Source organism: Galleria mellonella, unplaced genomic scaffold, assembly GCF_026898425.1.
Source record: "Galleria mellonella isolate WM207_F2 unplaced genomic scaffold, CSIRO_AGI_GalMel_v1 utg266, whole genome shotgun sequence".
Classification (NCBI taxonomy): domain Eukaryota; kingdom Metazoa; phylum Arthropoda; class Insecta; order Lepidoptera; family Pyralidae; genus Galleria; species Galleria mellonella.
Window position 1 is genome coordinate 2,163,012 of NW_026442061.1, and position 17,903 is coordinate 2,180,914.

Sequence of the window (17,903 nt, forward strand, 5' to 3'; positions counted from 1 at the left end):
ACTGTTTCGCGCGACTTTGCCCGCGTAGAACAATATAAAGTAACCCCATATAACCTACTCGTGTACCAAACATTCAGATTCGTTCAGCCGTTTAAGTGTAACAAACATATAAATATCTTTACAAACTTTCACAGTTATAATATTAACAGAACTATCATCTCGCTGTCATTCAGTAAGTCAATAGTTCCACTTCTTCTATACATATATATACATAGAAACGACCCCATGTGATGTGAAACATTGATTAACACAGTTGGTCACTTGACCACTGTACACTCGGGGCGATAACGTATGAGTGAGTACACTGGCGGACAAAATAATGCGACTCACTTACAAATATTATAAATCTGAAAATGAGTTTATTTATTAATTCATTATTTATTGCACAAAAAAAAATTGTGTTTACAATTGGCAAATTTACAAATAACGAGAATTAATACCAATTTACACTAATTTCAGTTTGTTTGTTTCTCTTACCACCGTACCAATTTGACCAATCTTCATAATATTTTGTAGACTGGTAATACTTGAGATGAAGACAGACAAACTACTTATATACTACTTCTTATCCCGGTTGATATATCTTGATCACGCGAATTCTACAATATAATATACAGCCCCTCCCCGCCAAGAACGTAATGTCAAATTATTTCATAGCTAATATTATAAATTTGGGAGAGCATTTGTTTGTTCCCTCTTAACACCTCAACAGCTTAACAAATCACTATGAAATTTACTCATATTGGCGTACTATATGGGATTAGAAAGGACATAGACTACATTTTTAACATGATTAACGAACAATTCCATTACGCGGACGAAATCGCGCTTAAAAGCTAGTATTTCATAATTATATTCAATTTTCATTCTAATGTCGGAGAAATAAACTTTTTATTACCAAATTAATTTAGAAGTGTGGGTTGTTGCGGTAATTATTTGATACAAAATTGCCTTTTCGGTATAAAAAAATAAAGGATACTCGCGTTAATTAACACTATTAAAGCTCACTTAATAAACGGTAAATGGAGCGATTGCTCTATTTTCGGCTCAGATGCCTTTTATTTATTACAACATTTAATTAAGAATATTTAGTACATTATAAATAAAGACATTGTTCTTATTATTTTAATTAAGAAGTACGGCCAACATCAAAAATCGACGAAGATTTGAAAAATCCCTTCACTTCGTAATATACGTATACGACTGAATATATTCGACCAATTTACTTTACTTTATACGATGTTCATTCAATTTTGGTACTAACTTTGTAGAAATACGTATGTACGCAACAGTATTTACAGGTATTGGAAATCTGAATGAGGACATCACTTACTTTTGATGCTGTCTGTACCTATGATTGGGGATTCAGCGACTGATATTTCATTATAAATTTATAGCAGACATGCAATCTCAATTTAATACGGGTTCTCTTAAGTCGATTTTTAAAACAGCAATTGTTTTACTTTATTTATTTATCATAACTTTGACTCAAACCATAGACTAATTAGAATAATAATCAAATTCTTAAAAAATATCACAAACTATAAGTTATTTTGGTCTATTACCATCCTGTGTAGTCTCGGCATAAAATAGGCCACCACTTCTTTTCCTATAGGTGTCGTAAGAGGCGACTAAGCGGACTTAATGTTAGGGGGATGGGCAGCAGCGTCCCTCTTAAAACTTCCATAAAAGCCTAACTGTGATTGCCTACCGACCTGCCAAGCGTAGCAACTACCAGCAAAACTCCCATTATAGTGAAGTCTTATGTTCAGCAGTGGGCAGTTAATAGCTAAAATGATGACAGTCTACTACAGTGTATAACAAACTAGCTGATGACCACATGCTGGAAAATTGTCATAAAGACTGTCTATGAATATGATGAACAACGTACGGTCCGCCATCGACAGGGAGTTCACCCTCATACCCTACGGCCTAAATGATCGCGTACAACGCGGTTTTAGAGATGTTTCTCCCATGAACACTTAGGATATGGAATCAGCTCCCTACCGAGGTTTTCCCAAAAGACTATAGCATGAGATTATGCAAAAAGGGGGTTAGGAGGTTTCTTCAGGGTCGGTAACGTGCACGTAATGCCCCTGGTATTGGAGACGTTCATAGGCTACAGTACCCGCTTACCATCAGGTGGGCTGTATGCTTGTTTGCCACCTCAGTAGCATAAAAAAAGAACATCATAAATATCACAGAATAAATTATCTCACCCAATATAGCTAAAATTTTAATACAATTTAATTCAATCATTCGTCCTTCACTCTCTCGCTCCTCTCTTATTCACTCATTGACAGACAATTCTAACATCGACTGTTACGAATCAACAAAACGGCGCTAATTAGAGCCCTTATCAGACTTCTCGTTTATAATATCTTAATATGGGAAAACTAATCGTGCGTCCTTTGTTAATTGGTTGTTTGGATTCGAAGAGGCAAACTTTGCTAAAATATTACCATAAGCATTTCGAATACAAATTAATACGCCGTTTACTTTCCACATGAGTACACTTCCCAGAGCCGCGATAACAAAACGGAACACAAAGTAAACAATGACTGAGATTACTTTATCGCTCATTATAAGATTTTTGATAAAATCAACAATAATAAAATTAGACTTTACACTCTCATTTTGAATTTTGCGATTACGAATTTTATATCACACGCCTGTTAATGAGTTTACTGTAATTTTAAATTTTCTTTAAAACACTACAAATATTATGATAATATTTATTAATTAGACATAATCATCGTAATAAAGATTAAACACAAAATGACATTTCGCTCATTTATTTGACTTGGTTCCCTGACGTAGCTAATTATGTAGCAGTGGCTAACTAACTTGCTAACTAGTGGCGACATCTCGTGACGCACTGTGGCGTAGCGTGGTGTAGGATTACAATAATCTAACAAACAAGATCAGAATACCCTTACTAATATTAAATATGCGAGTCTGTTTGTTACTACTTAACGCATTAATAGCTTAACAAATAACTGTTATACTTTGTATACACGTACAATGTGGGATAGAGATTTATCCCAATCAATGAACATATCCTAATCACGTGGACAAAGTCGTGGTTATTAGCTATTACCGTGTATTTTACTCTGCGAAAAAACTGATTCATTTATCGTGAGTCATTTAGACACATGTAAATGGTCTCACAAAGGTCGAAGGCCAGGCAGCAGTGTCTCTCTTATAACATCACCAAAAGCCTAACTATGGTTGCCAACCCGCTTGCCAAGCGTGGTAACTTCGGACAAGACCCCCTTTGCGGAGGATGCCTATTTTTACCAGTGAGCTGTTAATGGCTGATACAAATGAATGAATGAAATCTAAATACATTATTTTTTGCAAATATGGTGCATACTTTTTTGTCCTCAATTGTACAATGTTCACGCCAGTATAAACAAACAGGTCAATGATTTTAGCTGAACGACGTGAATATGATTTTTGCCCTAGTGTGGGAACCAATAAATACTTTACCATATATATATATAGTATTATATTATCTGTACCATAGAATGGGATAAAGTTTTGCACATAGTACACCATAACAACCCATTAAAGTTTACAAAGCAGGTTCTCAATTTAGCTGTATTTTTTCTGTGAGCATATTAGACGTTCTCTTCACTCAATTAAACCGGATTATGGTAATATACCACCTTAGTCCTTAAAAAAAAAAAGCAGTATATGAGGTACAATATGTCAAGGTCGCAATGGGTTCTGTGAGATTTATGCTTATAGGCAATAATTACAACTTTCCATCAAGTGGACTCAAATCCTTTACCATTTCAAGTTACATAACAAAATAATTGATACCAAGTAAATATTTGGAGAATCTGGAGTTTGGAGTATTGAAGGACCGATTTATAGGTCTGTTTCTGATTTAATTCTATGCTGGTAACTCTTCCTGTGAGCATGTACCCAACAGAGAGAACCCAATAATAAATGTTTGGAGACACGTAATATTCGAAAAGCTGCCGACGGATCTTTATAAATCCCGTCTCCCGATTAATTGTATACTGGTAATCCTGCCTGCGAGCAGCCCAACAGTGAGAACCCAATAATAAACCTATATAGCTAGAAAGCTAGGGAACCCGTAATATTCAGAAAACTACCGACAGGTCTTGATGAGTCCTGTCTTCCATTTAATTGTATGTTTATAATCCTGACTACGAATATATTCCGAACAACCACTCTTCGGAATCAACTTCCAGCAGCAATATTTCCGAACCGATACGACAACATAACCTTCAAGAAAGGAGCATATTCCTTTTTAAAAGGCCGGCAACACACCTGCAATGCCGTAGGTGTTGTGGGTGACCATGGGCGGCGGTAGTCACTTACCATCAGGTGAGCCGCATGCTCGTTTGCCCCCTGTGTAGTAAAAAAAAAAAAGAACAGAGAACAATAATAAGTAGAGAGTAGAGACAATATTCGAGAATCTAACGGTTAACTTTAATGGGTTCTTAAAAATCCTTAACGCCTCTGTTTTAATTTTATGTCGGTAATCCTGCCCGCGGACATGTGATCTTGATGGGTTCTTAAAGATAAAACGTCCTTGGTTTATTTTATGTTAGTAATCCTGGCTTTAAGTATTTTGCACAATAGTTCTCCCACACCCACACGCACCTCCCATTACAACGTCGCTGCTAACGTTATAGTAAATTACGTAAATATAAGTGCCAGCAATATGAATTATTGTAATCGCTGTATATATACTTCTATAGACATGTATTGTGCCTATTGTTGTTCGTAAATACCAGAAATTTATATTATACTAGCAATTTACCTTGGCTTCGTACGGGTTGATATAAAATAATATACTTGTATAGCCTATGTTTTTTTTATAGAACTTAGAATGGCAAACAAGCTGACGGCCCACCTAATGGAAAGTGGTAACCGTCGCCTATAGACAAGAGCAGTACCATGGACATAACAGAGTATACTGTTTCGCCCATGATACCCCCCCATGCGTTGCCACTCCTGAGGACTCAGGTGTTATTCCTCTGTACCCAGTAAATTCACGCCGTTTCCCACCCTTCAAACCGAAACACAGTCATGCAAACACAACTGTTTCACGGTTGCAATACGAATGAGACAGAGGTACTCAAGCAATCGACTTTTGTACAAAGTCTCCCTTTGGTGTTACTTACTCGCTGATATATCCTCCACTCGCTTCTCCCCTGAAGACTATCGCGGTTTATTCTATCATGGATGAGGCAACTGACCTGGGAAGCTACCAAGAAATGAAATTGTGAATTTTCGAACTTAATTTCATATTTTGTTCATACCGAAATTGAACAAGTAAATGTAACTTAACATTTCGTTTATTATAAATTCTGCTATAAAAGTCCAAAAGAACGATAATTTTACATTTTTAAACGGTATGTATTATATAATTTTAACATAAAATTTCTTACGTCTGGCGCCGAAAAATCGTAAAACATTTCATAATAGGCCCTCTGACTTCATCCTCACTTATCATCACTCACTGGTGTCCCTCAATTTATAACGATGGGGTATGCGATATAAACTCAGAAGAGGTTATCTTTTTATTTTCATCTATTAAAAAAAAATGTAGTGGTACTTGTACTCTATTACAAGTAAAAATACAAAGTATTACCACTTCTTATCATCTCTTGAATATCTTAACAATTAAATAAGGGAACGAAACGAAAAATCAATGTAATAGAAAAAAAAAATACTATACCAACTAGTTTCACCAGCATTATAATAGTAGACCACGGCTGTAACGGGGGGACGGAGGGGAGATTGAGAGGCAATTCCCTACCTAAAAAGACCCTATGTCCTATGCCTTAAAATGAAAGGCCCCAAGAAAATTAGACAGATTCGCTTTTTAGAAGTCAATTGATTATTGGATGCTGCCCTACTAAAAAGTTCTTTTTTCCTACCTTTAACTTAGGTTTAGATACGACCCTGTCTACACTAATGTCCTACTCTAATTAGGACGAGACCTGTGCACTATAATGAGACCTATAATGGACTGTTATAGTGTTATAACATTTATTATATAATTATAGTTAATAATGTAGTGTCCTAATAAACGCAACCTGAGAACAAAGGCGTAGCATAGGCAATTAAGGTCGCTCAACGAACCCTAACACACAAGGCCTGAGCAGTTATGGGTATTATGAGTGCAACAATGAATCTAATCTGTGACGGCATCAGTAAATTTTTTTTTTTTTTTTTACAACTTAGAATAGCAAACAAGCGGCCTATCTGATGGAAAGTGGTAGCCGTCGCCTATAAACATGAGCAGTACCATGGACATAACAGAGTATACTGTTTCGCTCATGACACCCCCCATGCGTTACCATTCCTGAGGACTCAGGTGTTATTCCTTTATACCCTTTAAATTCGCTGCCACATCCCACCCTTCAAAGCGAAACACAGCCATGCAAACATAACTGCTTCACGGTAGAAACACGAATGAGACAGAGGTGCCCAACGATTTTTGCACAAAGTATGCCTCTGGTAATGTCGTAGCTACGCCACCTTTATACTGAACAATTTTTTTTAATAAAAAAAAGAAATTAAATAAATAAATGAGTTCGATTCCAACCAACGTCTCTAGTTTGATTTTGTATTGGTAACCTTGACTGCGTATCCAGTTAATTATTTTGTTAATTCTCCTATAATTGGGAAGGATTTTTTTATACCAATAAGGCAAATAAGCATACAGCCCGTCTGATGGTAAATGGTGACTGTGACCTAATGACGCCTGCAATACCAGGAATGTCACATGTACGTAATTAGTAATTGTTAGTAATGGGGACTGGTGTCCCTCATCATGAGAAATAGCTCATTAGTACATGAGACTAGCATCCTTACGGCTAACAACATACTCATTCAGACCTTGACTTGGTCGCCCCTGGAAAACATTCTGGTGAATTCAACACGGTGGATCAATTGACTTGACAACTCGGAATCATGTAGGAATTTGAACGATGTTCCATACATCCAAATTTGTTCAATCATTTTTTTAATGGGCGATAATGGAATGGTAACCCCGCTCACGCTATCGGTATATGCTCGCAGGGCACCAATGATGGGATCACCACCAGGGATGATAGGTGACGATGAAAGCAGGTCAGTTAGCCCATGACGTAACGAATTCCACTAGAATTAACCGCGATGGTTTCCAGGAACCGCGTGGAGGTTGACCTGATAAGGTATATTGCTAGCAATGGGTCAGTTAGGACCCATTACTAACAATCCCTTTCTTCCTGTTCAGTCATTAAGAAATAATGGTGGAATAGAAAAACTTAAATACAGTAATCCCAAATAAAGTGTTATTACTGGTAACACTACGGTTCCACGTCGGAGAATATTAATCGAGGTATAATTATACGTAACGATGTAAATTAATAATGCGCTATCATTGTCTTGGCAACACCAACACCTACCTACGCACATACAGGGCTATCGTATAAACCTATCTTTTAACTGCCAGCTGTGTCTACCTACCTACCTAATTGTAGTTTGTACGGTATTAAGATATTATTTTATCCATTGTATATAATTAAATTCAGACAGTATCGTTATTTATCACTTTGTACAAAAGTTGTTTGCTTGAGCACCTCTGTCTTATTCGTGTTTCTGCCGTGAAGCAGTTGTGTTTGCATGGCTGTGTTTCAGTTTGAAGGATGGGATATAGCAGTGAATTTACAGGGTACAGAGGAATAACACCTGAATCCTCAGGAATGGCAACGCATAGGAGGTATCATGGGCGAAACAGTATACTCTATTATGTGCATGGTACTGCTCATGTCTATAGGCGACGGTTACCACTTTCCATCAGGGGGGCCGTCAGCTTGTTTGCCATTCTAAGTTGCATAAATAAATGTGTGTCCATAGTGTGTCAAAAAAATGAAGAAATCAAAATTTTTATTCCTATGGGATTTTGTTGATCATTCATCATTGCAACATCATCTTTTTGGCACTTAACTGTTGAATATAGGCCTCTCCATTTTTTTTCCAGTAGTTTCCACGCTTGACAAACGGGTTGGCAACTACCGTCAAGCTTTGGTGACATTTTAAAAAGGACGCTGCTGCCCATCCTTCGAGTCTTTACATTCCCTTAGTTGCCTCTTCCGATGCCCACGGGAAAGGAAGAAAAAAAATTTGTAATAGACATTACAAAAGCTAACAATAAAAACAAATTCTAGTCAATAAAAAGGCGTCATTCAGCATGCGTCAGGAGTCCTTACGGCTCACTGACGCTGATCTAAGAGAGAGTAAGAGCTTATACAAAGAGTGCTTTGCGCAACAATGAAATTAAATAACAAGTAACAATAAGACAAATATTAGTGTTTTTTTTTTAATGGATGATAATGGAATGGTATCCCCACCAGCGCTATTGGTATACACCGGCGGGGCACCAGTGAAGGATGATAGGTGAGGATGAAGTAGATCAGTTAGCCCATCGTGACGAATTCAACAAGAATTGTTCACGATGGTTTTCAGGGGGAAACACGTGGAGGTCGACCTGATATGCTAGCAATGTCGAACTCCATTGCTAACAATCCCTTTCCCCCCAAATATTAGTGTTAAGTCAGTATATAATATAAAACATATATGAGATACATGGAATATATAGATAGATACATAATAAGTGATATAGTAAAAAGAAAATATGAATCAAATTTTTTTACACTAAAATCTAATTTGATACAAGTAAGCTGACATAGCCAGTTATCTATTCTATGCCGTGAAGACGTGACCTATTCTATGCCGGGACCACACGCCAAACTACACAGTCTACTACGTATGCCACCTTTTTTATCTATCTAAATATTGTGAGCAAGGGTGGACTTATCTCTGACAGAGATCTCTTCCAGTCAACCCAATGCATTTAGAAAGCATGTTGTTAGCAGGCAGCTGAAGTGCTACAACTATTAATATTTAGAGTACATAAACAAACATACAGTTTAATAAAATATTAAGATACATAATAAAATATTACATAAATACGTATGTTAAATAAATATAATATCTACCTACTTATACAATAGATTGCCATTTTTCAGAAGAAAAAAATTGTATGATTAAATATTTAAAAAGAGCTCCGATAGTGAAAACGTTCGATCCGGATAGATGAAAGATGAGGGTTCACGTTCAATCATGGTGTCGGAAAGTAGTAAAAGTTTTCAATTTTTTATTTAGAACTACCTATATCCTGGCATTTCACTCTCGTGAATCCGTATATAACGTGCCGAGTTAAAATATATCCTACTCGTGTACCAAATTTCTTTCAAATGTGTTCAATAGTGTTTGCGTGAAAGAGTAACAAATATGCATTTAAACATCATTACAAACGTTCGCATTTTGGGGGGAAAGGGATTGTTAGTAATGGAGACTAAAAATCCCATTGCTAGCAATATACCCAACCAGGTCGATCTCCTCGCGGTTCTCCCTGGCAACTATCATGGTTATTTCCTGATGAATTCATCATGATGGGCTAACTGGTCTGTTTTCATTCTCATCTATCACCCTTCACTGGTGGAGCACCGTATCACCGAGCCAGCGTATCCCGTTAGCGCAGGCGGGGTTACCATTCCATTTTCATCCACCAAAAAAAAAACGCATTTATGATATTAGTAGATTTCCGTTATCTACTGGAAATATATGTATGGAATGTACATTTTTAAATATTTTAAAGTAGAGATCTTTATACTGCTTGTCATAGTACCAAAGTACGTATTTAATATTTTAAAAAAGTACTATTTGCTCTTGACTACAGAGGAGTGGCGCAGTAATAAGACTGTCGCTTTAAGAGCCAAGGTTCTATGCTCGGTCGGGGTAATTTAATAAACAAACTTTATGAATGAATAAGAATAAATAACTCCGTGTGGTCCCGGCATAGAATGGGCCACCTTTTCCTTTCCTGTAGGTGTCGTAAGAGGCGACTAAAGGAACTTAATGATAGAGTGATGAACAGCAGTGTCCCTCTTAAAATATCTAAAAGCCTAACTGCGATTGCCAATGCACCTACCAAACGTGGTAACTACAGGCAAAGCTCCTCTTATAGTGAAGACTTGTGTTCATCAGTGGACAGATAACTGCTGGAATAATGATGATGAAGAATAAATGTACAATACGCTAATTACGATCGAGTAAATATTATCTGTACGTTCACAAGCATTATTTTAATAAAACATATTATTATATGATATAAACCATAATCAATTAATTATTTCTTATATTGTCACTTATTATAATCAAGAAAATGTTATACAGAACATCTTCGTTTATTTCAATATGTCGCTCATCGCCGAAATAGCTCAGTTGGGAGAGCGTTAGACTGAAGATCTAAAGGTCCCCGGTTCAATCCCGGGTTTCGGCAGTTTCTTTTTCTTTTTACGTTTAGTTTTCTTTTTTTTCTTATTAGTATATGTAAAATTTAAATCTGTTATATAGATTTTAATAATTATATTATAATTTTTCTTCACTATTTTTTATACTACACTCTTTTAGCAGGACCTCTGCTTAATTTAGGACAAAATAATTTATGTTATAGGCTACGGTAAGCGCTTACCATCAGGTAGGCCGTATGATTGTTTACCACCTTAGTAGTAAAAAAATATTGCCAAGAAATAAATATACGTTATTTATTTATTTATTATTATTTTATAACAAACAAATACAATTCAACACAAAAAAAACACCATTTTCAATCGTGACAGATCTAATTGTTTCTATTTAAAACCAAACTGCTCAATAAATTTTGATGACATTTCTATGGGACTAATTTGAAAACCTTTCAAATAAAAAAAAAAAGATTTTTCCTAATCGGTTTATAAATAAAAGTGTCCCACAAACACTGACTTCATTTGTGACAAAACCAATTATTTTATTTAAAAAAAAATTACTGAACCGATTTTGATAAAATTTCTACCGGACTAATCTATAAGTATATTCCTTCAGGTAAAAGAAATTCTAAACCAGTTTATAACTGACGTAGTTATGAGATAATAAAAATTGAAAAAAAGAAACAAATTGTGAAAAAAATAGAAAAAAACAAAAAATCGGTTGAAAAATACAACCAAATTAATAATCTCCCATTTTGAAGTCGGCTAAATATCTGTTAATTTGTTCCAGGTACCACAGCATACGACACGGTGCGCCCCCTAGCGTACCAGGACGCGAGGATTTTCATGCTGTGCTTCAACATAGCTGAACCGGACTCACTACATAACGCAGCGGCCAAGGTAAGCTACATCCCAGCTATATCAATCTAGGATTGAAGTGTCTCCACTATTGTTGGTAATAATCTTTACATACATACATATCTGTCACGCCTGTCTCCCATTAGGGTAGGCAGAAACAATGGAACGCCAAATGCTTCGATTCAAACAAACCTCTTTCGCTTCTTCCACATTCATCAATCTTGTCATACACGTTCGCCGGTTACGGGTACTTTTAATTTGCCCCTTCTTCAGCACGTCGCCAGTATTAGTCTTTACTCTGGTAATAAGGTTTAAATGGGGGAAAAGGGGGTTAGCAATGGGGTTTGACACGGTCTTGAAACGGTCTGGAAACAGTCTTAGGTTTTGCTTTATGAATTTATCACTATGGCCTACATCATCTGCTTTCATCCTCATCTATCATCTCAGTGATACTCCACCAACGTATACCAATAGCGTAAGCGGGGTTACAATTCCATTTTCATTCATAAAAAGACTATTTATTTCCTTTTTTTTCCAGAACATCGTTCATTCGTTATTCGTATCACAAATGTATCGCTTACATACTTGTTCAATAAAATCGAGTAAGTCACCTATCTTACATAATATTCGGAGGGCGAAAACTGTTCCGAAACGAAATCGGCGTCATTTCCTTGATCTTTAAAAAATAAGTTTTAAAGATCACATTGCTAGCAACACTATTGCTAGCAGCACGCTATCAAGTCGACAACCTTGCACCGTCCACTGCTGAACATTGGCCTCTCCCATTAAAGGAAATTTTGCCAGTAGTTGCCACGCTTGGCAAATTGGCAACCGCAAGTAGGCTTTGGGTGATCTTTTAAGAGAGACGCAGCTACCCATCCCTTGACCATTAAATTCCCTTAATCTCCTATTACGACATCTACGAAAAATGGAAGAGGTAGCCCATTCTTTAAATATATATATATATATATTATTTCTTAATGTAGTATCAGGATAACATATTGACATTTCTAATTAGTCGTTCAGGAACTATGAAAACAACATTCAGAAGTTTTTGTATGATGCCGAATCCAACATACAAATAGAAAAAAAAAATTACCAGAAGGAGACTTTGTACAAAAGTCGATTGCTTGGGTACCTCTATCCCATTCGTGTTTCAACCGTGAAGCAGTTGTGTTTCAATGGCTGTGTTTCGGTTTAAAGGGTGAGATATGGCGTGAATTTACTGGGTACAGAGGAATAACACCTGAGTCCTCAAGAATGGCAACGCATGAGAGGTATCATGGGTAAAACAGTATACTCTGTTATGTCCATGGTACTGGTCATGTCTATAGGCGACGGTTACCACTTTCCATCAGGTGGGCCGTCAGCTTGTTTGCCATTCTAAGTTGTATAAAAAAAAAAAGGTGGGCCGTCAGCTTGTTTGCCATTCTAAATTGTATAAAAAAAAATCAAAAACTTATCGTTTTGGCTTCTGTTGCTCTTCTAAAACTCCTCACATACATTTTTCTTAAATATCTTCCATATAGAAAGATTACGTCTATTTACAATTTCATTATATTAGTAAAATTCTTCAGTGCAGCTATTTTAATACAAAATTCATTCCCCTAGGTATCTGAAACACTGAAAAGACGTCACTGGACAAAAGTTCTCGGAACATTTTAATAAGATTAAAACGTGACCTGGTGAATTTGTAGCGGAACTAAAATATAACGGTACCGCGTCATTTCGTTTTTACACCTAATTATATTCTGACAAATTACTAACGGTGGATAATATATGGCAATATCTATATATTGCAGTTAATATCATATAATGAATATATTAAATATTGGGTATTCAATTTACAATATCGAAATGAAGGACAATTAATCCCTAAATGAATCCCTAAATATTTTAAAAGTAGACTTTAAGTCTACTCTTAAAAATATTTAGGCATCTTCTATCTCTATGAACATATTTTTTTTTACAACTTAGAATGGCAAACAAGCTGACGGTCCACCTGATGGAAAGTGGTAACCGTCGCCTATAGATATGAGCAGTAACATGGACATAACAGAGTATAATGTTTCGCCCATGATACCCCCCATGCGTTGCCATTCCTGAGGACTCAGGTGTTATTCCTCTGTACCCAGTAAATTCACGCTATGTATTAATCTATATGTATATGTGTATTTATGCGATTAAATATAATGTAATTAATTATGTATAAATTTAAGTTTGTCTAATTCCTTTGTTTTTGAACATTTTCACAATATTGTACACCGCTGACATTGATGCTCCTTTCCACTTTGGATTTTCTGGAAGAGAACTCTTTAAAAGTTAAGCTCGCTCCTTTATTGTAATCGCCTTATGTATAATTGGTATGTACAATAAAGTATTCAATAAATTAATACAGAAATGTTAATGATACGGGCCACATCGAAATGAGTTTTTCCCACCATAAATGTTCAGTGTTATTTAATATTTAGCTATCGGAACAATACAGATGAAGATACTATTTAGCTATATACCTAAAAAAACCAGACAGACATGCCTAATTTGGTGTATCTAGAAACTATAATAATGTAATATCACAATCCAATTATCCGCATGTGCAGAAAATATAACAATGTATGCAAGGAGCTTGATATTTTCCAACAATCCTTGCAATGTTACATTAAGGCTGCCAATTTGTTACTTTAAATTTATAGCTGTCATTCTTTTAATGTATATAATATCGAATGTTATGCAGAGCAGTTATTGGAGTGCAAATTTAATGCCGTTTTATGTAATATTTATTTTATAAATGTATTACTTTGTAATCTGTTGCCTTGCTATAAATAAATAAATAAAACTATTGAAAGTTGTTACCCAGGATGTTTTAGAAAATGGATTTTGATGGATGGACACACAATTCCGACGTTGCCACGATTTGGTATTAACGTCACATACTAACTGTCCTAGTTAATATTATTTTACCCCACCACCATCGACCCAATCATTTTCAACCGACTTCAAAAAAGGTGGTTTTCAGTTATATTTTTCTTTTGTTTGTTACCTCATAACTCGGTCAGTTCTAAACGGATTTGGAAATACAAATTTGTCTCATAAAAATTTATTCAAACTAAGTTCATGGTTTTTAGATGAAAATAACTGCTTTTGACACAATTAAAGTCGTTTTTTTTTTAATGGACACCATTTTGAATTATATTCTTATCAATATAAAACTATCCTAACTTTTTAACAAGATTTTTCACACATTTCCAAAATCATTAAAATCGCTTGATCGCTCTTAGAGATTAGCGCGAACAAACATTGTGGTACGGAATTTTTATATAAGTATTAAAATGAATGCTCTTGACAAACACTCGTTCTTTTCAGTGGTACAGAGAAGTGCGTACACACGGCGGCGCGGCGCCGGTCCTGCTCTGCGGCTGCAAGGCGGACCTGAGGCATGAGAAGGAAACCCTCACTCTCCTCTCCAAGCTCAAGACGCATCCTGTCACTAGTGAAGAGGTCAATCTCTAATTTATTTATTTATATTATTTATTTAACTCTTTATTGCACCAAAAACATAAAAATAAACAATGACATAAACTATTCTACTGAAATACAGTAGCATGAAGTACAGATCAAAATATACATATAAAGGTACAAAAGGCGGTATTATCGCTAGAGCAATCTCTTATAGACGACCTTTGGTTAAAGGTTAGGTCTAGTGTAGTTAAAAAAATATGTGTGCATCATTTAAGTATGACTAGCTATATTCCGCAGCTTTACTTATCTGAGTCAGCATATAAGTATGCTATATGCTAAATTAGAATATAACCTACCCGTAAAAACATCCATTCATCCATCCTTACAAACTTTCACATTTATAATACAAATAAAGTTATTCACTCGTTCAACAAAAGGTTCTCAATACAATTTAGTCGGCAGTCTTTGATATTTTATATTTCCTATGACTTACAGGGTTAGGTGGACTGTTTTAATGATACGGGGCACTGGATTTTATCATTATATATATATAAAAAAAAAATACAAAGGCACTATGATGTTTCTAGTCACACACTTACGTAGGCAGAAAGAGAGCTCGACTGGGTATGAATGAATGAATATTGTACAGGCAGTTAAAGTAATATTTTCATAAATATTTCGAACGCCATATTTGTCCTCAATTTTCTTGGGATTTCTTCAATCACGATATAATTAAATCTCAATAATCTCTAATTTAATAGCATCAAAGTCCCTAAAATGTGTTTTGACAGTTGTCGTAAATTCTTAATAATATTCAGAAAGGCTTTACCTTAATTTAATAAAACGCAAAGTGTATTAAGCATTCAGTAAGTAAAAATAATCTTACAAAATTATCGGTAAAAGATTTCAATGTGAAACACCTTACCGAGAAAAAATTAGATTTTAGATATTTATTCTCAATAAGATTTTATTATCTTCAGCTCTTCTTAGATAATTTATTATTTTGTTTCAAACGAAATAATATCTAATAAATACAATAAATATGGAACCAATATAAAAATATATTCCTTTTATTAAAAAGGAATTATCGAAATCAGTTTAGAATGGCTAAAGATATAATTACTTTTGCTTTGGAAGTCGACGAAATCTTCTCTTAAGACGTTTCAAACTCGTCGAAAACGGAATTTAAAATTTCTTAATTATAAGCAAATATGTACAATATTACAATAATATATTTAAACCAAATTCTACAAATTAACCATAGAATGAGAAGAGACTTTCGAATTTATATAATTTCTTCCAGGCTCTGTCAGTAGCACGACAATTAGGCGCAACCACATACGTAGAGACGTCAGCGAGAGCTTCCAGCAAAGGAGTCAGGGATGCCTTTGAGGTGGCTGCTTTGGCGGCTCTGGGAAAACTGAATAAGCAGCAAATGAAACAGCAGGTGAGATTCGTATACTGAATAAATGAAATAGACCTTAATTAATTTATATATTAATCGTAACCAGAAATCAAACAGACGAGATAAATTTGTATTGTTGTTTAATTTAAATATTGATTACATAATCCTGATTGTACTTCTCTATTTATACTAAATTGCTGTGGAATATTTTTAATTTAATAATAAGCAGTCTTTATTCTACATATTAAAAATACTTTCTTTGACAGAAGCAAGTGGGACGCAGCAAAAGCAAACGCGACTTGAAAGCCGAGCTGAAAGGGCGGGCGAAGAGCTGCTGCGTCATGTGATCCGTAGCCGGCCACCCTTCGCGGTGGCCGCACGATTGCTAAGTGACCACCGCCTTTCCAGAAAGTTCTGCAAGCTCATACAAAAGAAAAATTCCAGCTCTTGGAATTTTACTAAAACGGAATATTTCTGGGCCTAAAATAGTGCCCTGAGTGACTCCCGACTCCAAATTTGTCCTTATTATGATGTGGAGAAATAAATACATTGACTTAATTACGCTATTGTCCGACGTAATGCAAAAGTGATTTAGAAATACTAAGACATTTCACGATTCTGAAGATGAGTGATAACATGGTTGAAAGCCTCGTAAAAGTCAAGGTTACTAGGAAAATAAAGAATAAGTTTTAGATTTAAATGGAAGTGGAACCGAGTTCGTTTCAAAACGTATTATGGACTTCCTGTCGAAGGTATCAGTGAAACTAAGGTGCGATGTAAAATAACCCCCAGGGTTGGAGCGTAAGCCTGTGATAATGTAAAAAACTAGAAATTCTGAAAGAAATGAATGTAGAAATGTTTAGAAATTTGTTTAGAAAGGCACTTAAACGCTCAGATCCAATAAAGATATAAATAAAAATAGAATTTTCATTTAACATAAATAGATAGTAAGTGGATATTTACAATATAATCATAAATTGTAAAAAACAATTCATATTAAAGTAGATAAATTAGGTGTTTTCATATACATCAAAATATACATTAAAATGATAACTGAATTATAATAAAGGTTTTTTTCAAAATGGTAGTGTTTTCAGGTTTGTTGCCAAAGTTATTTTGAAACCTGCCCTGATTTTTTTTTAAGTTAGATCAAATTTTAACATTCTAAAATGCTTGGTGGTTTGTTCATAGACAAATTCCACCAAATTTTATGGTTATTTTATAGCAACAAGCTAAAAGTCTTTCTTTGTGATATAAATACGTAATATAGTAAAAATAAATGCACAATTATGGACAATACTAAATTACGGAGGTCCATTTGCTAGTTAGTTCCACGTCCATGTTTGCTAGAAATTAGATTTTTGTACAATAACTGTGTATTAATAAATGTTGCTTGTATGTAAAAAATATTTTTTTCTAAAATGAGACATAATTTTCTTTATAGTTTTTACTAAGTTTTTTGCACCTGTTACACTATTTCTTTTTATGGTTATTTTAAATTTAATTCTAAATCCATTTTTTTTGTGTATATCCTACAATCTAAATTTCTATAATATATTATAAATATATTATAAAAATATTAATTTTATGATAACGAATAAAAAGCGAATTGTAAATTAACTGTTTCACTATCAATCTGTAAAATAATTTCTCATAAAAAGAAATAGACTAAACTTTATACTTAGAAATAATATTGTTAGGTGGATCAAAGAGTAATTGGCAACGTTAATAAAGGGCTCGTATTCAATTAGTTTTTAATTATAATTTTGATTGTTTAACGTACGTATAAGTCGATATCAAGCTTTAAATTCGATGTTAGCTTTAATTATCGAGTAAAA

General features: G+C 34.8%; 1 protein-coding gene and 1 non-coding gene across 3 annotated transcripts in view; both read left to right on the forward strand.

Annotated features, from left to right (window-relative positions):
- Positions 1–17,581, forward strand: part of LOC113514913 (uncharacterized) — a 180,517-nt gene extending 162,936 nt beyond the window's left edge. Inside the window, exons 4-7 of one of the 2 annotated variants that reach the window (XM_052895196.1) lie at positions 11,134–11,243; positions 14,565–14,699; positions 15,964–16,107; positions 16,335–17,581. In XM_052895196.1, coding sequence (XP_052751156.1) covers positions 11,134–11,243; positions 14,565–14,699; positions 15,964–16,107; positions 16,335–16,412 — 467 coding nt within the window. In that variant the 3' untranslated portion in view covers positions 16,413–17,581. Of the gene's footprint in view, positions 1–11,133; positions 11,244–14,564; positions 14,700–15,963; positions 16,108–16,331 lie in introns of both variants that reach the window. The other variant, XM_052895195.1, reaches the window with a different exon arrangement.
- Trnaf-gaa (transfer RNA phenylalanine (anticodon GAA)) lies at positions 10,306–10,378 on the forward strand. Its single transcript has one exon. It is a non-coding gene; the product is annotated as a tRNA-Phe (tRNA).
- Positions 17,582–17,903: the final 322 nt, after the last annotated feature.